At 42.7% G+C, this 17,539-nt stretch overlaps 2 protein-coding genes across 2 annotated transcripts in view; one reads left to right on the plus strand and one right to left on the minus strand.

Moving 5' to 3' along the window:
* The window catches only part of OSBPL11 (oxysterol binding protein like 11), a 33,275-nt gene extending 24,645 nt beyond the window's left edge, over positions 1 to 8,630 (plus strand). The window contains exons 10-13 of the mRNA XM_008922946.3: positions 1,156 to 1,342; positions 4,617 to 4,799; positions 5,417 to 5,570; positions 6,953 to 8,630. Of these exons, the coding sequence (XP_008921194.1) occupies positions 1,156 to 1,342; positions 4,617 to 4,799; positions 5,417 to 5,570; positions 6,953 to 7,030 (602 nt within the window). The 3' untranslated portion in view covers positions 7,031 to 8,630. The remainder of the gene's footprint in view (positions 1 to 1,155; positions 1,343 to 4,616; positions 4,800 to 5,416; positions 5,571 to 6,952) is intronic.
* A 3,261-nt stretch (positions 8,631 to 11,891) lies between these two features.
* Positions 11,892 to 17,539, minus strand: part of LOC103756932 (TGF-beta receptor type-2) — a 31,553-nt gene continuing 25,905 nt past the window's right edge. The window contains 2 exon segments of the mRNA XM_029959827.1: positions 11,892 to 12,410; positions 16,241 to 16,368. Coding sequence (XP_029815687.1) covers positions 12,198 to 12,410; positions 16,241 to 16,368 — 341 coding nt within the window. The 3' untranslated portion in view covers positions 11,892 to 12,197.

Raw genomic sequence — 17,539 nt, forward strand, 5'->3', positions numbered from 1 at the left:
AATAGAAGTGTTGCTACATCTCCCTGTATTGCTGTCAATGTATCTTACTGTGCACGTTTTGATTTTCTTTAACTGGAAAAATTGGATCCTTTGGGGACAGAGAGGGGTAACTGCCCTTTAACTGTAATTTCCCTTTAGTACTAGTATTTACTGCAAGAGATGAGACAGCCTCTCCCATTCTGTGTCCCCTGTGTATATTGCCCAGTAACTGGGGATTCCGGGCCCTTTCATGTAAACTACGCACTGGACAAGGGAATGACCAAGGGAATGGCAGGGGATGTGGAAGGCACATCTCGATGCTTTGGCTGTACCAGGTAATCTCAGAAGCTGATATCTCCTCTAGGGCCTTTCTCAAATCAGATTATACATTTTCCGAATTTCTCGTGTTGCTCCTACTGATGTCAGGCGCCCCAGTGATCCTGTGCTCCAGAGGCACAGACTGAGGCAGGCAGCAGCCAGGTGTTGTGCTACAGTCTTCTGATGGCAAGAGGTGGACCTTGTGGTTTTGTTTGTTTGGTTTTTTTTTTAATAGGAATGACACAAACCAACATATCTTAAAACTCAAAGAAAAATTCTACTACTTTATGAGATTCTTGACATTTATTGCAAAAGCTACCGTCAGGCAAGAGTTGGGTTTATCTTGGCAGAGGTGTGGTAAAGAGAGTTGTCTCTGCTACCTGCCTTCAGATAGGGTAAGATGTATTATAGGGAGGTAAAACAGGAGTATTAGCCTTCCTCAGGATCTGCAGTTCAGGGAATTCATTTGTTATTTCCTTTTGTCAGTGCAAGTCTTGTCTTGCTGTGCTCCAGAGCCATCAGTAAGAGAGTGACCAGCCCTTTTACGTACTACTGAGGAGTGTGTGCACAGCACAGTATTGTGCTTTATGGAGCAATATTGCTGGGATAAGTGTTTTTTCTCCAAAAGAAACATAAGTGCATGTTACTCAGGTTAGTACTTTCAGGAAAATGCTTGTATCTAGAATCTAATAAATGTCACTTTTTTGTTTTTTGTTTTTTTTTTTTTAAATTTTATTTTATATTTTGGTGTGAGGGGCTATGAGGAAAAGTAGTCAGAAGTTGGATTGACTATGTTTCAAAAACCTGGCCTTTTCTGAAATGATGCTGATTCAGGGATTCTTGTATTTCTCCACACAGGCATCCTAAGTCTCTTGGAACATGGGGAAGAATACACGTTCTCTCTGCCCTGTGCATACGCTCGGTCAATTTTAACTGTTCCCTGGGTAGAACTGGGAGGAAAAGTCAGCATAAACTGTGCAAAGACTGGGTATTCTGCAAGTATTAACTTCCACACCAAACCCTTCTACGGTGGCAAATTGCATCGGTGAGAATGTTTGTTTGTTTGGATCGAGATTGATCTCACTGTCTTAAAGGGTTACATGTTGTTTGCAACATGCATTGTAAGTGCACTGCAGGGATCATTGTCTTAGGATTTCTGTGTAAGAAACTTAAGACTATCGAGTTTTAAGCAACTTGTAGAAAATCTCTAGGTAAAATTACCTTTTCTGAAGACAAAAGTGGTAATTCTTTTAATGGTAGTTCTTCACTTGTATGCATGTTTTGAAACTAACAGGTAAACGAAAGAAGATCCAGGGGAAATTTGTTTGGGGTTGCTTCTAGCAAATACTAGGAAGTGTCTGCACAGTTGGTGCAAAAGAGGTTTTTTTGACATTTTGTAGTAAGACTGCTGCAGATTACTCTTGTGCTAATATAGACAATTAATTGAGGAAGGAACAAATTGGGTGGTAGTAACACAAAGAATCCAGAGCATTTTGCACTCTGCTGTTTGCTGAATCGTGTTTACTTAAATAATGTTGGAGATCATGATATGAAATATGTAACAGCTTAGGACATCAGAATTTCTTAGATGTGGGTTGCTCTCTCAGGTTGCAAAAAATCAGCAGTCTTCTCTAAATCATTTTTCCTTAAACAGTAGACTAAGGCTGTATTTGTTGCTTAAAGAATACAAAAAACCTCACCTTGCCCCATAAATTCCCATACGTGCCTGGAATTTAACTTGGAAGTATAGCTCCCCTGTCCCAATGGCAGCTGGAGAACTGAAGCTTTCATGTAATTCTGTTTCACTTGATGCAATTTGAAAGTGACACATCGTTTGGAATTTTTTTCCATTGATTACAATGTATCTTCCACCTTGGGATAGCTCCTCTTGTGCCATAAAAAATGAGTGGTAGGATGTAATTTTACTTCAGTGATTTAATTTTGGAAACTGTTTTGTTATTTGTCTCTGAAATTAGTCACAGATGTAGAGGCTTTTTAAAGAGAGATCTGTTCAAGGTACTGCAACTATTGAAAATTTGACATGGTGATGATTGGACATTGCCAAAAGAATCTCTTGATGGGGAAGCAGCAGTGTTGTCATGGTTACCCAGAGTGCAAGTGAGTTGCTATGGCAATGGTATAGATTTTTTTTGTAGAGTGACCCTTCTTGTTAGACCTCAGCTGGATATTGGCTCCTTGGTCCTGTACCTCTTTAGCTGGATGAAATATAGGATAATGATAACGAGCAGCTAGACATCTATCAGTCATGCCAAGCTTACAAATAACTGCTACCAGATTTTTATCACTAGTACTAGTTCAGGCAGATACTATGGTCTGCAATGCTGGGAGTGGATGTGTGTCACAGAGCAAAGCAACTTAGAGAAATACAAGTTGTAGTGAGAGTTTAATGGAGCAGGTCAACACTGCACCTTAGTAGTGAGTGATACAGCTTTGTTTACTTCAAGCTGAGCAGAGACAGTGATTTTATGATTGATGTTAAAATACTAGATGTCAGTATTGTGTTGTTACCACACAATGCTTGGAAAAAATCAAGTCTTAAAATTGTGAAGATGTAATTGCAGAGTCAGACTGGGCTGGTCTCTGGCATCCTGTGGATTCAGGCTGTTCGTGGAACTCTTGGGAGGAGAACAGGGACTCCACCACGTGTAGTAGCTTTGGTGAGGTGTGGAAGTCGCAGAATGAAAAGCAGCACAAAATGAAGGCTGCTTGCTTGTCACTTCTCTTTCAGTTGGTTTCAATAATTGTTAGTGCTTGTTAACTTCCACAAAAACCAAAAATTGTAAATGTGCTTTTATTCTTAAAATGATGAATCTTAAATTTTTGTGATGGAAAACTGTGTGAGAGCAGCAGATATTTATCAGTCTGTTTGGGATTTTTTAAAGATATTTCTAGTGAGGTTAAATTAGGTTTAAGCTGCTGGACCATGATGTGGCAGAAGTCCTGGCTGCTGCCTCTTGCTGTGAGCTGGCTGTGAGCTTTCCCTGCTTGCCCCAGAGATTCCCTGCAGCTCTGATTTGACTGGTATCCAGTGTCTCTGTGCTGAAAGGTCTGACCTGTTATCCTTGTTTTGTTGCTTGAGAGATTAATTTCTCTATTTTGATGCCAGGTCAGTATAGATACAGCAGGGAGTGACCAGTGCATGTGGAGGAAGGGAAGTGGGATTGGTGTTCTGTTCTCCCTTCTTCCTCTGAGTGTGGCACCACACACAGGGTGGGAGCACAGAAGTGCTGCTTTCCTGCTCTCCTGGATGTAGTTGTGGTGTGCAAGTCAGCTATTCCTAGCTGCTCAGTATAGAAGTGTGGAAGGAGATGTAGCCTGTGCTTTTTGTGTGTGATGATGAAATGCAGGAAGGGGAGCTGGAGAGTGGTGTATTTTAGGGAGCTTGGGTACATGTAATTGCAGTTTAATTGGAGCTGGAGATAGTGTCCTTTGTGACTCCTGCAGCTCCTTACAACTGAGAACATCTCAAATCTGGTTTGCGTAATGTGCAAACCCTTTTGATTCTTTGTTTCTAGGAGAAAAGTTCTGTTTGAGGGTGGTAATTTGCTTGCTGAGAAGTGCTCCACAACTGGGTCAGGATGGAGTGGGTGTCAGAAGGTCTTTGGACAGGTCTTGATGTTGAGGAGAAAAATGTGCATCAGTGTGTAATTATGGTGATACTTGAGCACTGTGCAGCACCTTGAATGAAATAGTGCATGTTAGAAAGACATTTTTCATATCTTGTTGTTGGCAGAGGTTTCTGTGGACGAGACAGGAAATAAAAGTTCTCCTGATTCCTAGTTTCTTACCTTGTTCTTCTGCCTTTATGTGTCTGCTGCTTATATGAGCAACATAAAAACGAGACCACCTACATATGGAGAACATTGAAATATAAACATTCGAGATGAAGTGCCAGCAGGTCATGAGATATATTCTTGCTAGAAAGTTTAATTTTTATTAAAAGAAGTCTGAACTATGTACCTGTGATGTTATGTTTCAAGTGGCAATGATCAACTTCTTGTTACATGTGAACCGGCCTGTGTTAGTTTCTTTTTCATTTTTAATTCCCTTAAAAGGTTTGAAATAAGCTTAAGGTGAAGCCAAAAATGGAGTTTCCTGGGTAACCTGAGGAGAACTAGAGCAGTGAGTGAAAGTCACTTTGCTCTTTCAGCTTCTCCATGCAAATGAAATTCAAGGAACTAACGTTTTTCAAGGCAATGTGGCAAGTTTGCAAACTCATTCAGGATTGAGTGATTATGCAACTAAGAGTCCTCAGGTGATTTTGGACATGGCCTTTTAAAACCGAATTTCTTTGCTAGAGTCACGGGTGAAGTGAAGCAGAACGCAACGAACACGGTGGTGTGCAGAGTGCAGGGGGAGTGGAACAGTGTGCTTGAGTTCACCTACAGCAACGGGGAGACAAAATACGTGGACTTGACAAAACTGACCGTGACAAGAAAACGAGTCCGGCCCCTGGAGAAGCAAGGACCCTTTGAATCTAGGTAGAGTATGTGCTTGCTCGTGCCTGATCCTTTTTGCCCTAAGCAGTCTGGTGAGTGCCTTAGGAAAACCTGCAAATGTAGAAATTATTTGTGCACAGTGCTTAGCAGCAGTGATCTTAATTTTTCATGCTTTTAAAAATAAAAGTCAAGAGTACAGAAAAAAAGTGCAAAAACCAAGCGCAGGCACATAGTTGTTTATCTTGTCTCTTATTCATGAACAGATGTTTTTTCGAGTTCACAAAGTGCCTGCTAGAACAGAGCCTCCTTATATGTTTTGTTTTTAACCGTCAGCTGCACAGCAGGGCAGCTCCTGACAAGGGACATCCTCACAAGAAACTGCTTGTTGAATAACGCTTCCATAGCAGGTTTAGAGGGTTCGCAAACAGACATTAGATTGGCACTGCCAAAACCTCAGAGCCATTCCTACCTGCTCCCAGTTGCTGGCATAGCCGTGAGCCCTTACCTGCACAACAGCATCGCACTCGGACCTGGGCTGGCTTTCACGTGTAAGGGGAGGGGATGCTCCTGTTCTGAGAGAACTGCTTGCAGTGATCCCCTGTTCGAGGGGACACGCTGAGGAAACTTTTGAACAGTAAAGTTACCCAGTTGTTTTGCAGGAGGCTGTGGCAGCATGTGACAGAGTCTCTGCGGGATGGAGACATTGATAAGGCTACAGAGCACAAGCGAGCCCTTGAAGAACGACAGAGGAACGAAGAGAGACTTCGTGCTGAAACAGAAACACCTTGGTGTACTAAATACTTCCTTAAAGATGTAAGTTTCCAAGCATTTAGCTGTTGATGAAGACAGGAGCAGATCTATTATGCAAGCAGGTGCACACGTGTGTTTGTGTCCTGTCTGAATAGAGAATTTGGCCTTAGATCTTATAGTTTAGGTCCATGGGATCCATAGGAGTAAGGTAACATAAAGACTCCTAAACATGTAAAGGTGTGACTTTATTCTTCACTTCCCAAACACGTTGATTCTGTGATTCCCTTGCATCAAAATGTTTGCCTGTTTTGTGGTCTGGTTTCCTTTACCAAGCACACGGAAAACAGCTTTGCATATAGATGTTTAAGTAGAGTGTAACAGTAAGTATCCAAAGAAAATGATCAATAGTACTAATTTTGCCTAGGCTGTGTGTGTTTGTACCCAGCATATTGCTAGAAAGAGTGAACATGAGTTTATTCTCAACTTTGCACTAATTTTTTTGTTCTTCTACTTTAGGTTTTGGATATAGCTTATTTGTGGCTTAGCCTGTACTTCAACAATGTTAGTAGCAATAATACAGTAAGATTTAACAAGGTGAACTGCAGCCTCCCTAGGAGGATTGGGGGTTGCTGGTATGATAACTTTAAAACAGGCTTTTCTTGTGGTCCAGGTGATGAGATCCTTTGTGTGGAGAGCTTTGTTGAGCCCTTTGCAAGAGGGGAGGACTTGACTGAAACTTAATGCTGTAGTAGTTAGATTCTCCTTACAATTAAAGCTTTATCTGTAACACAGCAGTAATGTAATTACACCTTCTTCTTCCCATATCTATGATTTAGTAAGGGTTTAGAACATAGTCCAAAAAGTTTCTTCTCCTTGGCTTTCTTCCAGTTCTGTTTTGTAAGGTTCAGGACTATCTGTTATCTCCAATAAAAGTTTATGTTCTCTAAAGCTGTGTTAGTGTAATTAGCTCAGACTTACATAGTTGTATTGTTAGTATCCAGATTTAGAAAAGATGAAATTCTGTTGCTAACCCAAGACACAGATGTACTCAGAAAATGTTTAAACTTAATCCTGAGCTACTTCATTTCTACATGAGCAGTTGGTCTGTGTTAGAGCTGACAATCCTGGGTAACTGCCTCTCTGCTGGCTGCTTATTTGGCTTCTTAAAGTAATTTGGATCATGGAGTGGAGAAGAGTGGCTCTTTGACTGGGTTAATTACAAGTGCAGTCGACTCCCAGAGAGTGCTGTGGCTCGGCAAGAGCCTGCACGTGTTCTGAAGTAGTGTCAGAAGCCTGCAGTGTTCACCTCTGTGCCTTAGTCTGTGGAGTTGAAGGTATAAGCTATGTCCCTCTGGTTTTCACAGTTATCAGCCTAATAGTTATGTGAAGGGAATTCTCTCAGGGCAGTGTCTTTATTATAACCATGTTTTCTCTTCCAATTGCAGGGAGATGGCTGGGTTTATCATAAACCCCTGTGGAAAACAGTCTCTGCCGCACAAACTCAGCAAACAGACACTAACTAGAAAAAGAAAAACTGCTTTAAGATGAGTTTTCTGATTTTCCTCTCCTTTTCCTCTGTCTCTCAAAACACAGTAATCACACTGAGTGTCCCCTTTTTATGTAATTGTGCAAGTTTAAATGAGCGTAAAGAAATAACTATACTAGGGCACTTTAAAGCTATTTAAAAAAAAGGTAAAAATCCAAGTTGTAGAGACAAACTTGGCAGGTACATTCAACCACCTTGTTTTTTGTATGACCCAAGAGATTTTATCTGCATTGTGTAAGATTCTTCTAAGTAGATCTGATTGCAAAAGCTGCCTAAGAGAAGAGAGACCTGTTGGATTTTGGAGTGACATAAGAGCTCTTTTGGAATCTGCATCAAGCCCTTTAATAACTGAAACCTTCTCAGTATCCATGTAGACAATAGCAACAAAATATTGCTGCTTTTATGCCCAGTAATTAACCTTCTTGGCGAAAACTGGAGGGGTGTTTGGAAGATGTGCCCGAAATCAGTATTAAGAAACAGCTGGATCATGACGACCTTTTCTTCGGAGAGAACGTGTGCATGCATTGGAGGAACATGGAATATATGTAGAGACTACTTTTCTTTTTTATGGATTTATAAAAGCAATTAGACGTGTAACCATGGAGAAATTTTTCCTCTGAAACGTTTTAATATACTTGAAATAATTGACTTGAATTGGAAAAGTAATTTGAACACTTTTCAACTCTAATTTTATTAAATCTCTTTGAGTGACTGATTTTTCTCAAGTTATAAAGTAATGAGGTTTGGCCTGGTTTTTTTCTCCTCCAACTTCTCTTCCCGAGGACTAAGGCTTTCAAAATGAACAGAAAATGTACAATTTTTGTATTTAAATTTTTCTGCCCATCTAATCATCTCAGAGATGAAGTATCAGTGTTACAAACTGTCCTTTGGATTGTTTTGGTTTTTTTCCTGTGGTGTTGTTCAGAGCAAAGCAGTGAAATGTGACCTTGAATACATGGACTGTAGGTCTTGATTTTTCATCTTACCATAAAAACAAAAAACCAAACAACTGATTATGCTGAGGACTGGGTATTGATTTGAAACACAATCAGATATCAGGAAACTGTATTCAGGTACAAACATCCTTTTTTTTTTTTTAATAACTATTTTATTGAAGTCTAAGAATTGCTGGCAATTAAGAATAGTACTTATTATGGCTTTCGTTATTGTTGTAACTACAAGCTACCTTAATTTTTCCAACAGTGGTGCCTTACTCTGTTTTTTCTTCTGATGTAGTCTTCCAATCAGTGTATATAACATTATCTGCCACTTCCCAGCCATTGCAATGGCTGCACCTGATCCAGCATCGTGAGAACTCACAAGTGTGTGATCTGGTAAGATGTTTTCCATAGAGGAGATGCAAGTGTAAGAATGCATCAGAAGGTTTAAATAACCATGTTAACTTTCAACACAAACTGTAAATCATGCAAAAAAAAAAAAAAAAGGAGTTGGGTTTATGCACAACTGTTTTGATCCTCTTGTACATTTTTTTTTTTGCTGTGAAATGCACTGAGATCTCAATGCGAGTCATAGTCTGTTTGTGAGAAGTGGGGGGGGATAATAAAGCTACAAAATGATTCATTTGTTCTGTCTGCTTTCCTAGAGATCAGGTGACTGGAAAGAGTAGGTTGTTATTATCTTTTACGCTGGAGATCTGTCTGGGCTTTCCTTGGTCCCAAAAGTGGGATATTTTGGCACTGTGTGCTCAAGTAGGAACTATATTCTCCAGCAGAAGAATGTTTTAGGCCCTACTTGTCTTATTTGTGATATTCTTTCCAACCATCCTGTTATGATAGTTTTGGATATCCACTGCGCATTTTCATGTTTAACCAGGAATAAAAGTAAAAATTAAAACAGTGGGATTAGTTCCTCCTTGTTTCTGGATCTGTGGCATATTTGGGGTGCACTCCTAGCCTATTCCAGGATTTGGGGTAGGAATCATAGTGTAACATGAATTTCTTCCATGGTTCGTTGGTACCTGCACCAAACTGGGGGTGGTAGAGAAACAAAATAAATATATGTTTCATAGTTATTTTATCTGTGTCACTTGGCACATTTGATTTAAACAAACAGAAAGGGCTGTGGTGCAAGGTCCAGCTTTTAATATTGCAGTGATCAGAGCAAAAATAAACCTTTTTCAGCTGAGCATACTCCAGGGATCAAACTTGTGCTTACTAAAATAGAGACTTATGACTCAGTCCCTGAGCTCTGCTTAAAATTTTGATTTGGGAACTTGTCAAGGTAATGGCTGTAAATCAGACTGAAAAGCTCCTATGTTGACCATAAACCCATTTGTGTTCCTTATATAACATTATCAGTCAAGTTATTTCTCTTCCTCCCTCATCTGGTATGCTTGTGGTTTCACACTAGGAAAGCTGTTACTAATTTTGTTGTGTAAAAATAGACCCAATGCTGAAGAAGTAGCTTTATAAAACACATGAAATGATTTCTTTTAACATGGAGATGCTGCTAGGAAAAAAGAAGGTAAAACCTTCCTTTGCTCAGATGATCACCAGAACTGGAATGGTTCCTGATGTGGATTTAGTTAGGATGCAGATTTCTACTTCTCAAAACAAAGGACATAGTTGAAAACAGTTAAAAAAAAACCAACTAGCCACCGTACATCCAGCTTAAATTGTAAATGTGATTCTTCTGGGAGTCGCAAGCACCCTGTGGACTAATGGATGTATTTTTAACTCTGACCAGATTTGATTCTCTTGCATAACTGCTGTTGTTTCCATCTTGTACCTTCTGGAGCGCAGGGAAGGGCTCACTGCTGCTTCCTGTGTAGACATTTGCTAGAACCACAGTGTGTTCAACAGGGAGCATGGCAAAATGTAGGACTTTGGCTTATGATCCCTTCTGTCTTTTTGGCCTGATTGGGCTCCACTGAATTTAAGAGCAAAGTTCTGATTGATCTCAGTGGTTTTAGGCTCCCTGAATTGTAAACAGCTCTTGGAGCTTAAATAAGTGGCTTTCTTCAGAGGTGCTGTGCAGCCTGCTGCTCATGGAAAACAGTGTGACAAGTCACTCCTATTTAATGCAGGCATTCAGGCATGTGATCCTGATGGATTTGTGTTTTATGAAAAAAAATGCAATATGCAAATTGGGTTGCTCAAGGTTTTGGGCAAAAGGCAGGAGAACAGATTAAGTTTTCAGTATATTTACAGTGTAAACTATCAAGCCTAGGATGAAGTCTGTCTCCCCAGGAAAATCTGGATTTCAGCCATCAGAATCAGATGCAGCTTTCAAGTGTCTGGTTTGCACAGGCTGGTCCCTCTGTCCCTGTCATCTGTGGGAAACACAGGTCAGAGTGCCTTTTAAAGCCTCTTGAGCCGAACTTGGAAGACCAAGTAAACATATTTATCAGTGTATCCAAACAACTTGGTACAAAACTTGGTACGAAAACTCTGCATGAAATATTATGAGAAGGAAAGATTGGACAGCCTGAGGGGAGTTCGGTGTGTTCCTGTGGTTTTTATATTCATGACAGAAAAGCTGCCCCATAGGCTAGAGCAGTAGTTAAATGTATTAAGGAAATGAGACTGAAGTCAGGTGGGTGGAAAAAGTGTATCTGTGGGGAACTGGGGATGATGTGATTCAAGAGAAAAGGGTTAACTTGAAAAATTGTAAGATGACAGGAGGTAGCAGCCAGGTGAAGATTAGTGAGAATGACAGGTGTGGTCACAGTTGCAGGTGGAGATTTATATGTGGTAGCTAAGCAAATTTTTTGTTATTTAAATTTCATGTAACCTAGTTCATTCCCCTTCTGTCCTTTGAAGGATTTAGGGACAATTTGGTTCTAGGCTTTTAATTTAGGAGCTGTGGAAACAGTCCAAAGAGGTGGAAACAATAGCTAGAGAAGAAAAGCTTTTTGTATGGGTTGGTGCTGTCACAGCATTTTAGTAAACCAAACCAGCCCTGCAGATCTGCTTCCCTGCTCCACACTGGGGAGCCTCGGCTGTAGAAAGCTCGTGGCTGCTGTACAGTTTGCTCCTTTCCCCTCTTTCAGGGCTGATCCATGCAGCTGCATGGTGGCAAGCCAGGAATTCCTCTCCAGTGCTATCCTGAAAGATACACCTCTGTGTAGGTGTCAGGTATGGGTGTGCAGGGCTTAGGATCACTTACGGTTTCTATTCCCTTTTGCTCCCAAGGGTGGAGGAATTTGCACAGTGCCAGAGTTCAGAGCAAGTTATTACTTACCTTTCCTTAATTGCTTTCCAGAATAGAGGCAGCCTGGCTTGGTGTGGTGATTATGGGAATAAAGGTCTGAGTTCTGTCTTATTGAGTTTCCTCAGGGGGGGGTAAATCAGCAGAGGGGTGCGAGAGTTGCAAGAAGAATTAGCCAACACTTTTGTGTTGACACTGTTACTGTAGCACAGATCTGGCTAGAGGAGGCTGGAAACTGGTCTGATGGGGGAAGGAGTTGTCTAGATACCCTGCATGGGGAGATTTTAGTGTGAAGCAACGGTGTCTACACTGGTGACTCACATTTCTATCAAAGAACCTTCACCTGAACTATCAAGGACACTCAGGAATTCACCAGTGAGAAAAGGTGTGTTGGAGTTGCAGCATATCAGGCTTTTGCAGAGTGGATTATTGTGTATCTTTGCACAATATTAAGGACTCTGATCAATGAATAATTTTCTTGTGTGCCAGTGTTTCTTCCATTGAGGGTATATTACATTTCAAGATGTTTTTTTTGCTGCTACAACAGGGGTTTTGTGTGTGTATAGGCCATTAAAAAAGGAAAATTGTCTTGTTCTCTGCAGATTAAGCAGCTGGAAAAGAAACTCATGAGGGCAGTATACAAGGACTTAAAAAAGATAGACATGGAATTCAGGTGCTTATTAATAAAAGATTAAACATTATTATTTTAAAAAATAATAAAAAGAATGCTTTGGCATCATTATACATTTAAAGTAAGTACAAAATCAGTTCATATATAATGTTGCACTGTAACCAAAGTATTGATTCCACAGGTCACTGTATCTGTGGGAGGAAACAGATCTTATAAATAAGTTATGTACTAGATCTTAGTTCCATTTTGAAAAACACAGCGAGGTGATTCTTTTTCCCCTCATGGGCTAAATGCTTCTGCCTCATCCTCTTGTTCCTCATTATGAGGGTTTTTGCCTGCTGTGTCACTGCATATTCGTGCTCCCATCGCTGTCCTGGTGCTCCCCACCTGGAGCAGCTGTTTTGCTGGCCTCGTTGTCCGTGTTGTTGTTGAGGATGTCGTCGCAGTCCATCTGTGCCATCAGGTTGAAGCGCTCGGCCACGCAGTGGGCAGTGAGCCGAGCCTCGGGGTCGTGGTCCCAGCACTCCGTGATGGTGTCGCACAGAAAGCGCATCCCCTGTGGGCAGAAGGGCTCGAATTAGGATCTGAAGGCAGGAGGAAGAGGAGCTGATCTAACAGTGTTTTATTGCGACTTCTGACAGCCTCCTGCATAATGGCTGGTTTTGGCCAAAAGGAAACAGCCTTGGTAAGTTGTGGCAAGTGCTGGTGCTTCCACCATTACTGGCACTGCCTGTGTTAGAGCAGCAGCCTCAGCTCACCCAGGATCTACTCCCAAGCACTTCCCAAGCTCCCTGGAAATCCTTGCTGGAAGTTGGCTTGTGTTGGCTGTGGGACTTAAATAAGGGCTGGAAGGAAACAGGCCCTCCATCTCCTGTCTCAGCCTTGCCCATTGAGAGCATCCTAAAATCAGGAGGGACAGGGGAGGTGCAAATGGTGACCTGCAGGATGGTGGGTAAGCCCAGGCCTCTAGGTTCCAGCCTGTGCCCTGGCTGTTACACCTGGAGGGAGGGTATGGGTGGGGTGAGTTTGGAATTAAATTTCCTAAATCTGACTTCTTGTTTTAGTGGCATTCTGAAAGGGTGCACTGTGCCAAATACTCATTGTGTTAGGCAGCTGAACCTTGTTCTCTCATCACAAAATAGTGTTTTGCTTGAGGTGTGGTTGGGTGCTTCCCAGTGTGCTGCAGAACACATGTAGTTCCTCTCAGTTACAATGCTTATGTCTCCCAGAAATATATTTTTTTTGGTCCAATTGTGTAGTGCTCTGAAAAGAGTCAATATTTTGGGCTTAGAAACAAAATAAATGGTAGTATTGAGCTGGTATTTTTCCCACTCTCAAGTTAGTAACACAGCTAGCACCAGAAGCTGTGTTGAACCTTCCTTTGCCCATGTAATTCCTATCATGTGCTATTGCTTTTGGCATCATTGTCAACTAAGGTTGGAACACAGTGGAAAAATCATTATTCTAAATAAAGCTTCATTTTTTTCAGTGGGTTTTGTGTATTTCTTGATTTGCAATTGAGAGAACCCTGAGGTCGTCATGTGGACCCAGACAGGAGGAAAATGCAAGTCCTACAGATGTGTAGGGTCAGTGTCATCTGTCCTTCTGGACCTTTCTGCTGAGGTCCATTGTCTTCCATAATGGACACAGATTGGATAGAATGGGATTGTGCAGTAAAACTGACAGATGGTGTGTTTCAGTACCTCTGACGTCACTCGTTTATTAGCTTAGTTGAAAGGATTTGAGGATAATTGATTACATGCAAAAATGAGCTAGCTTAGGCAAAGCTTTTAAAGTAAGCCTGTTCTCAAACAGAGCATTGCAATGTCAAATGGTTTAGTCATTAGATTTTCTGTGGTTATTTTACCCTGAAATCAAGACAGTTATTTGTAGTTTGCCTTGTCAGTCGTGATGATGCTCTTTTGAATGGTACAACTGGAGCATCTTGTTTCACTTACAAATGGACTTAGTTTGGCTTTTATATTTGATGTCTGTTTTTCCAAGATTCCAAAGGTTGCTGAGTTGTACAAGTGATTTTTAGTGGCAATATTGACTTAAGCTTCCATTGCTCCTTCCTGTCCTGCACCAGCCCTCCAGTTGTGGCCAGTACATCCGTCTTTTCAGCTGCTTCGTGAACCAGATCCAGGAATTCACCTGGCCTAAATAACTTTTTTCTTTTTTTTTTTCTTTCTTTTTTTTTTTAATGTGTTGGGGTGTGAAACAAGGTAGAAGCATGGGTGTGAGGCATTAGTGAGTTATCTGGGAAACTTTGGGATAAATCTCTTCAGCTGTCTTTGTTGTGCAGACTTGCAAACAGTTGCCCTGGAGCTGCTGCTGGGTGACTCAGCCCTGTCAGGGAAGTTAATGCTGACTCTTGCTAAAAATCCAACCATGGCCAGACACATAGGTCCTCGCTTGACTGAGAGCAATCCTGATGCTCTCAGGAGTACCATGGAAGTACCATCTGGAGCTCTGCAGCAAACTTATTTTCATTGTTAGGAACATCTGAAGGTGCTGCCCATTCAGGTGAGTGACTTGTCACAGTTTCTTGGTGTCACCCAGTGCCTTCTCCCACAGGAAGCCAGCGCTGACCCCAGGAGTGGCACAAACCGGTGGCTTTCTGCAGCTTCCCAGCAGATGGTGCTGCCCAGTTCCTCATCCTGGGGAGAACGGCTGCAAAATGCCCGGAAAATGCTGTAAAGCCAGGCTTGAAAGGAGATGTTTATTAGATTAGCCAAGATTAGTCAGGGGCAAACTTTCAGGAACACAACATAGCTTTTCTGTTCCTCTTCCCCAGTGACCATCAGCTGATCTAATAAAAGTTCCCTCCTTAAAAGCCTTGCTCTGTTTGTGTGCTGAACCAACCCAACTACAGCAATGTTGTTTCTGGGAGGTGACTGCAGTCAGCCTCCCCTCAGCCCAGGGAACAGCACAGTTATGGTCAGGCTCTATCAGAGTGTGATTTTTCACAACCCAAGCCTCTGTATATTTTTTCTGTGGTTTCAAAGTTTATCAGAGACCCTAGGAGGTGAATGTCTGAGATGAATACTCAAAGGCTTCAAATATGTGGCAGTGCTGATTTGAAGTTCCTGTATTTGCCTTCATTGGGAAAGAGGCTGGGTGAACTTCTGACATGGACTGGCTGGCTGATAAACTCCCTGGGGGTGCAGCAGAAACCACGGATTCATTTGATGCTGTTTGCAGCTTTGGTCAGTCAGGTCAGTTGTGAGTCTTTGGACAAACATGGTTTTGAGAGGAGACACTGTAGGGAACACGTGGCCTCCTGAGGTCAAGAAACTGTATCTTTCCCTTTGAAAAGTCTGCCTCTGAGTGCCACCTGGGCAGAGCAAAGGCAGTGGCAGTGTGTTTTATGGGTGGACATGGCAAAATGATGCACTGAACACTGCAAGGCTCTGAAAGCCAGCAGGCTTGATGTTTCAGCTTGTTTGTTAGGTGAATGGGATTTTTGATCAGCAGATGGTGTTTTTCACAAGATGTTAATGTCATGGGCCAGTGTGCCTGTTACCCCTCATGTCCTTGGTGAGTGGAAGAAGGCACTGGCCCTGGGACAGAGGATCCTGTCAGGGCCAGGGGGGAATTGTGTTTCTGTAGCTGTTTGGTCTGGGTGTACTTGTGGATGGTTTTAACAGAGCACATCTCATCACAGCTGAAGTGATGGTGTTCTAGAGCACTGGGTTATGCTTTCTGTGCTGACACACTTTGCTTTCAGACCCTCTGAAGGCTGGTCAAAGACTTCCCTTGGCAAAACCTGAGCCTAGCAGGGTCCCTGCTCTCAGCTTAATGTGTGTTCCCTGGGTGTTTCACATGTAGGAGATTCTTCCTGGTTTGCTTTCCTTGTAGAAATGGAAATCTTTCTCTCATGTTAGAGGTGATTTTGAGCTTGAAACCTCCACAACCAAGCAGACAGAAGGCTGGATGCACTTCCTTTCCCCCCTGTAACTGCTGTGAATGGCTGTGTGCCAGGGACCGCGTGTTTCGTGAGCTAGAGCCTTCTGGATAAGGTGTTTAGGGGAGAAGTGGGGTGGACTCAGATGAATTACTGTTTTGTGAGAAGAGCCTGCACTGAAGTGCTCCATTTTACTGTTATCCTCAAGGTAACTGGAACCCATCTCCTGGCATTCAAAATGCTTCCTAATCATGGCTATTGATCAACAAATTTTGCTGTACCTCTGGCTGGTGGCTTTTATACACCAGGGAAATGGGTCTAGTGGGGTTTGTGTGGGCCCAGCCAGCCACAATGGAGCTGAAAGTAGAGCCGAGGAGTTCTGCCCACTTTTCCTTTGATTATAACTTTAACAATTTTTCAGGTTGGTTTGGTCAAGTGGGACAACAGGGGTTGCTCTTTCCTTGTTGCTCCCAGCTTACCTGATGCACCAGCCAGCTGCTTGGGATCTCGGGTCGGCCTCTGCCATGCAGCACAATGTCCCTCATGGTGTCCACACAGGGCTGCTCCTGGACTTTCGACCCAAAAGGCAGCTCATAATTCTTTACCTCTGCAAGGAAGCAAAAGCAGCATTACAGGATGTTTTTAGTGCATTCCTTGCTTTGTTTTGGTATGGTCCACCGGATAAGAATACACTTGTTTTTTGCAATCTGCAAAAATAAACAGATCTGGAAAAAAATGAGAATTTGAACACAGAAACAAAGTGCTGGGTTTTCACATAAAGGTTGTTTTCAGAGACTGCACCGAGGAACCATCTGACCACCCCCCTGAACCCAAGAGATGCACTACAAAGGACCTGGTTTGTCTTTAGGTGAGACATATTTTGAGCAGGTAAAAAGTGTTGTGCTGGTGAAAGATGGGAGGGGTGACTACAATACCAGCATTTAGATTCCTGCTGCAGGCATGGATTGGCTTAGAGGAGAAATGGCCCTTACAGAAAGCAACCCTGTGTTGTGGGAGGCCAAGGAGAAACTGCCTGTTGCAGAGGTGAGAGGCCACCCTGGTTTCTGCTAGCTCCTCCCTGGATATGAATGCAAGTGAGAGATGAGTGAGGAGGAATGGCTAGGATGCTGGCTTGGGAACAAAGGATGCACAGGCCATCTGAGCCAGGCAAGGGCCCCCCACTATTGGGCATGGGGCATGCAGGGCAGCTGGGGCAGCTTTCTTGCCAAGGATTGGAGATTCTTGCAGCTTGGTGGGTTTGTATTGCAAGTAGGTGGGATATGGAAGGAAGGGAATGAGTGGAGCAGGCAGAAGGCAGGTAGGGGCCAACACCAGGGAAGTTAATGAACTGTTTTGCTACACTCAATTTCAGTTGCCAGGATGCAGCTCTGGGAAGTGCCTGAGTCTAGGGTTTGTGGGTCCCCATTGCAACCTAAACTTTCTAGTGTTGTCTGAAGAAAAAAATGGTTGAGGAGGTGGAGGCACATTTGGCTCTTCCTGCTTGGTTTGGTTTGCATCACTGGCACAGGCTTGGGTGTGACACAGTGGCTGGGTGGCTTTGAGCAGGGCCTGGAGCAGGTAACCCCTGGGAACCTGTCCTGCTCCTTGACCACTGAGCCACTCCCTTGAGCCACAGCACACAGAGCAGGCAGCCAGGTGGCAGGGATCTGCCACCAGCTCTCGGCACCCCTGCAGGGACCTGAGCCACGCCAAATCAGGTCCTGTGCCATCAGTGGGGATGTGGGAGTAAGGAAGCAAAAAGGCGCATGGCAACCACA

This window comes from Manacus vitellinus, unplaced genomic scaffold (assembly GCF_001715985.3).
Source record: "Manacus vitellinus isolate BGI_N305 unplaced genomic scaffold, ASM171598v3 scaffold_22_pilon, whole genome shotgun sequence".
Taxonomy (NCBI): Eukaryota; Metazoa; Chordata; class Aves; order Passeriformes; family Pipridae; genus Manacus; species Manacus vitellinus.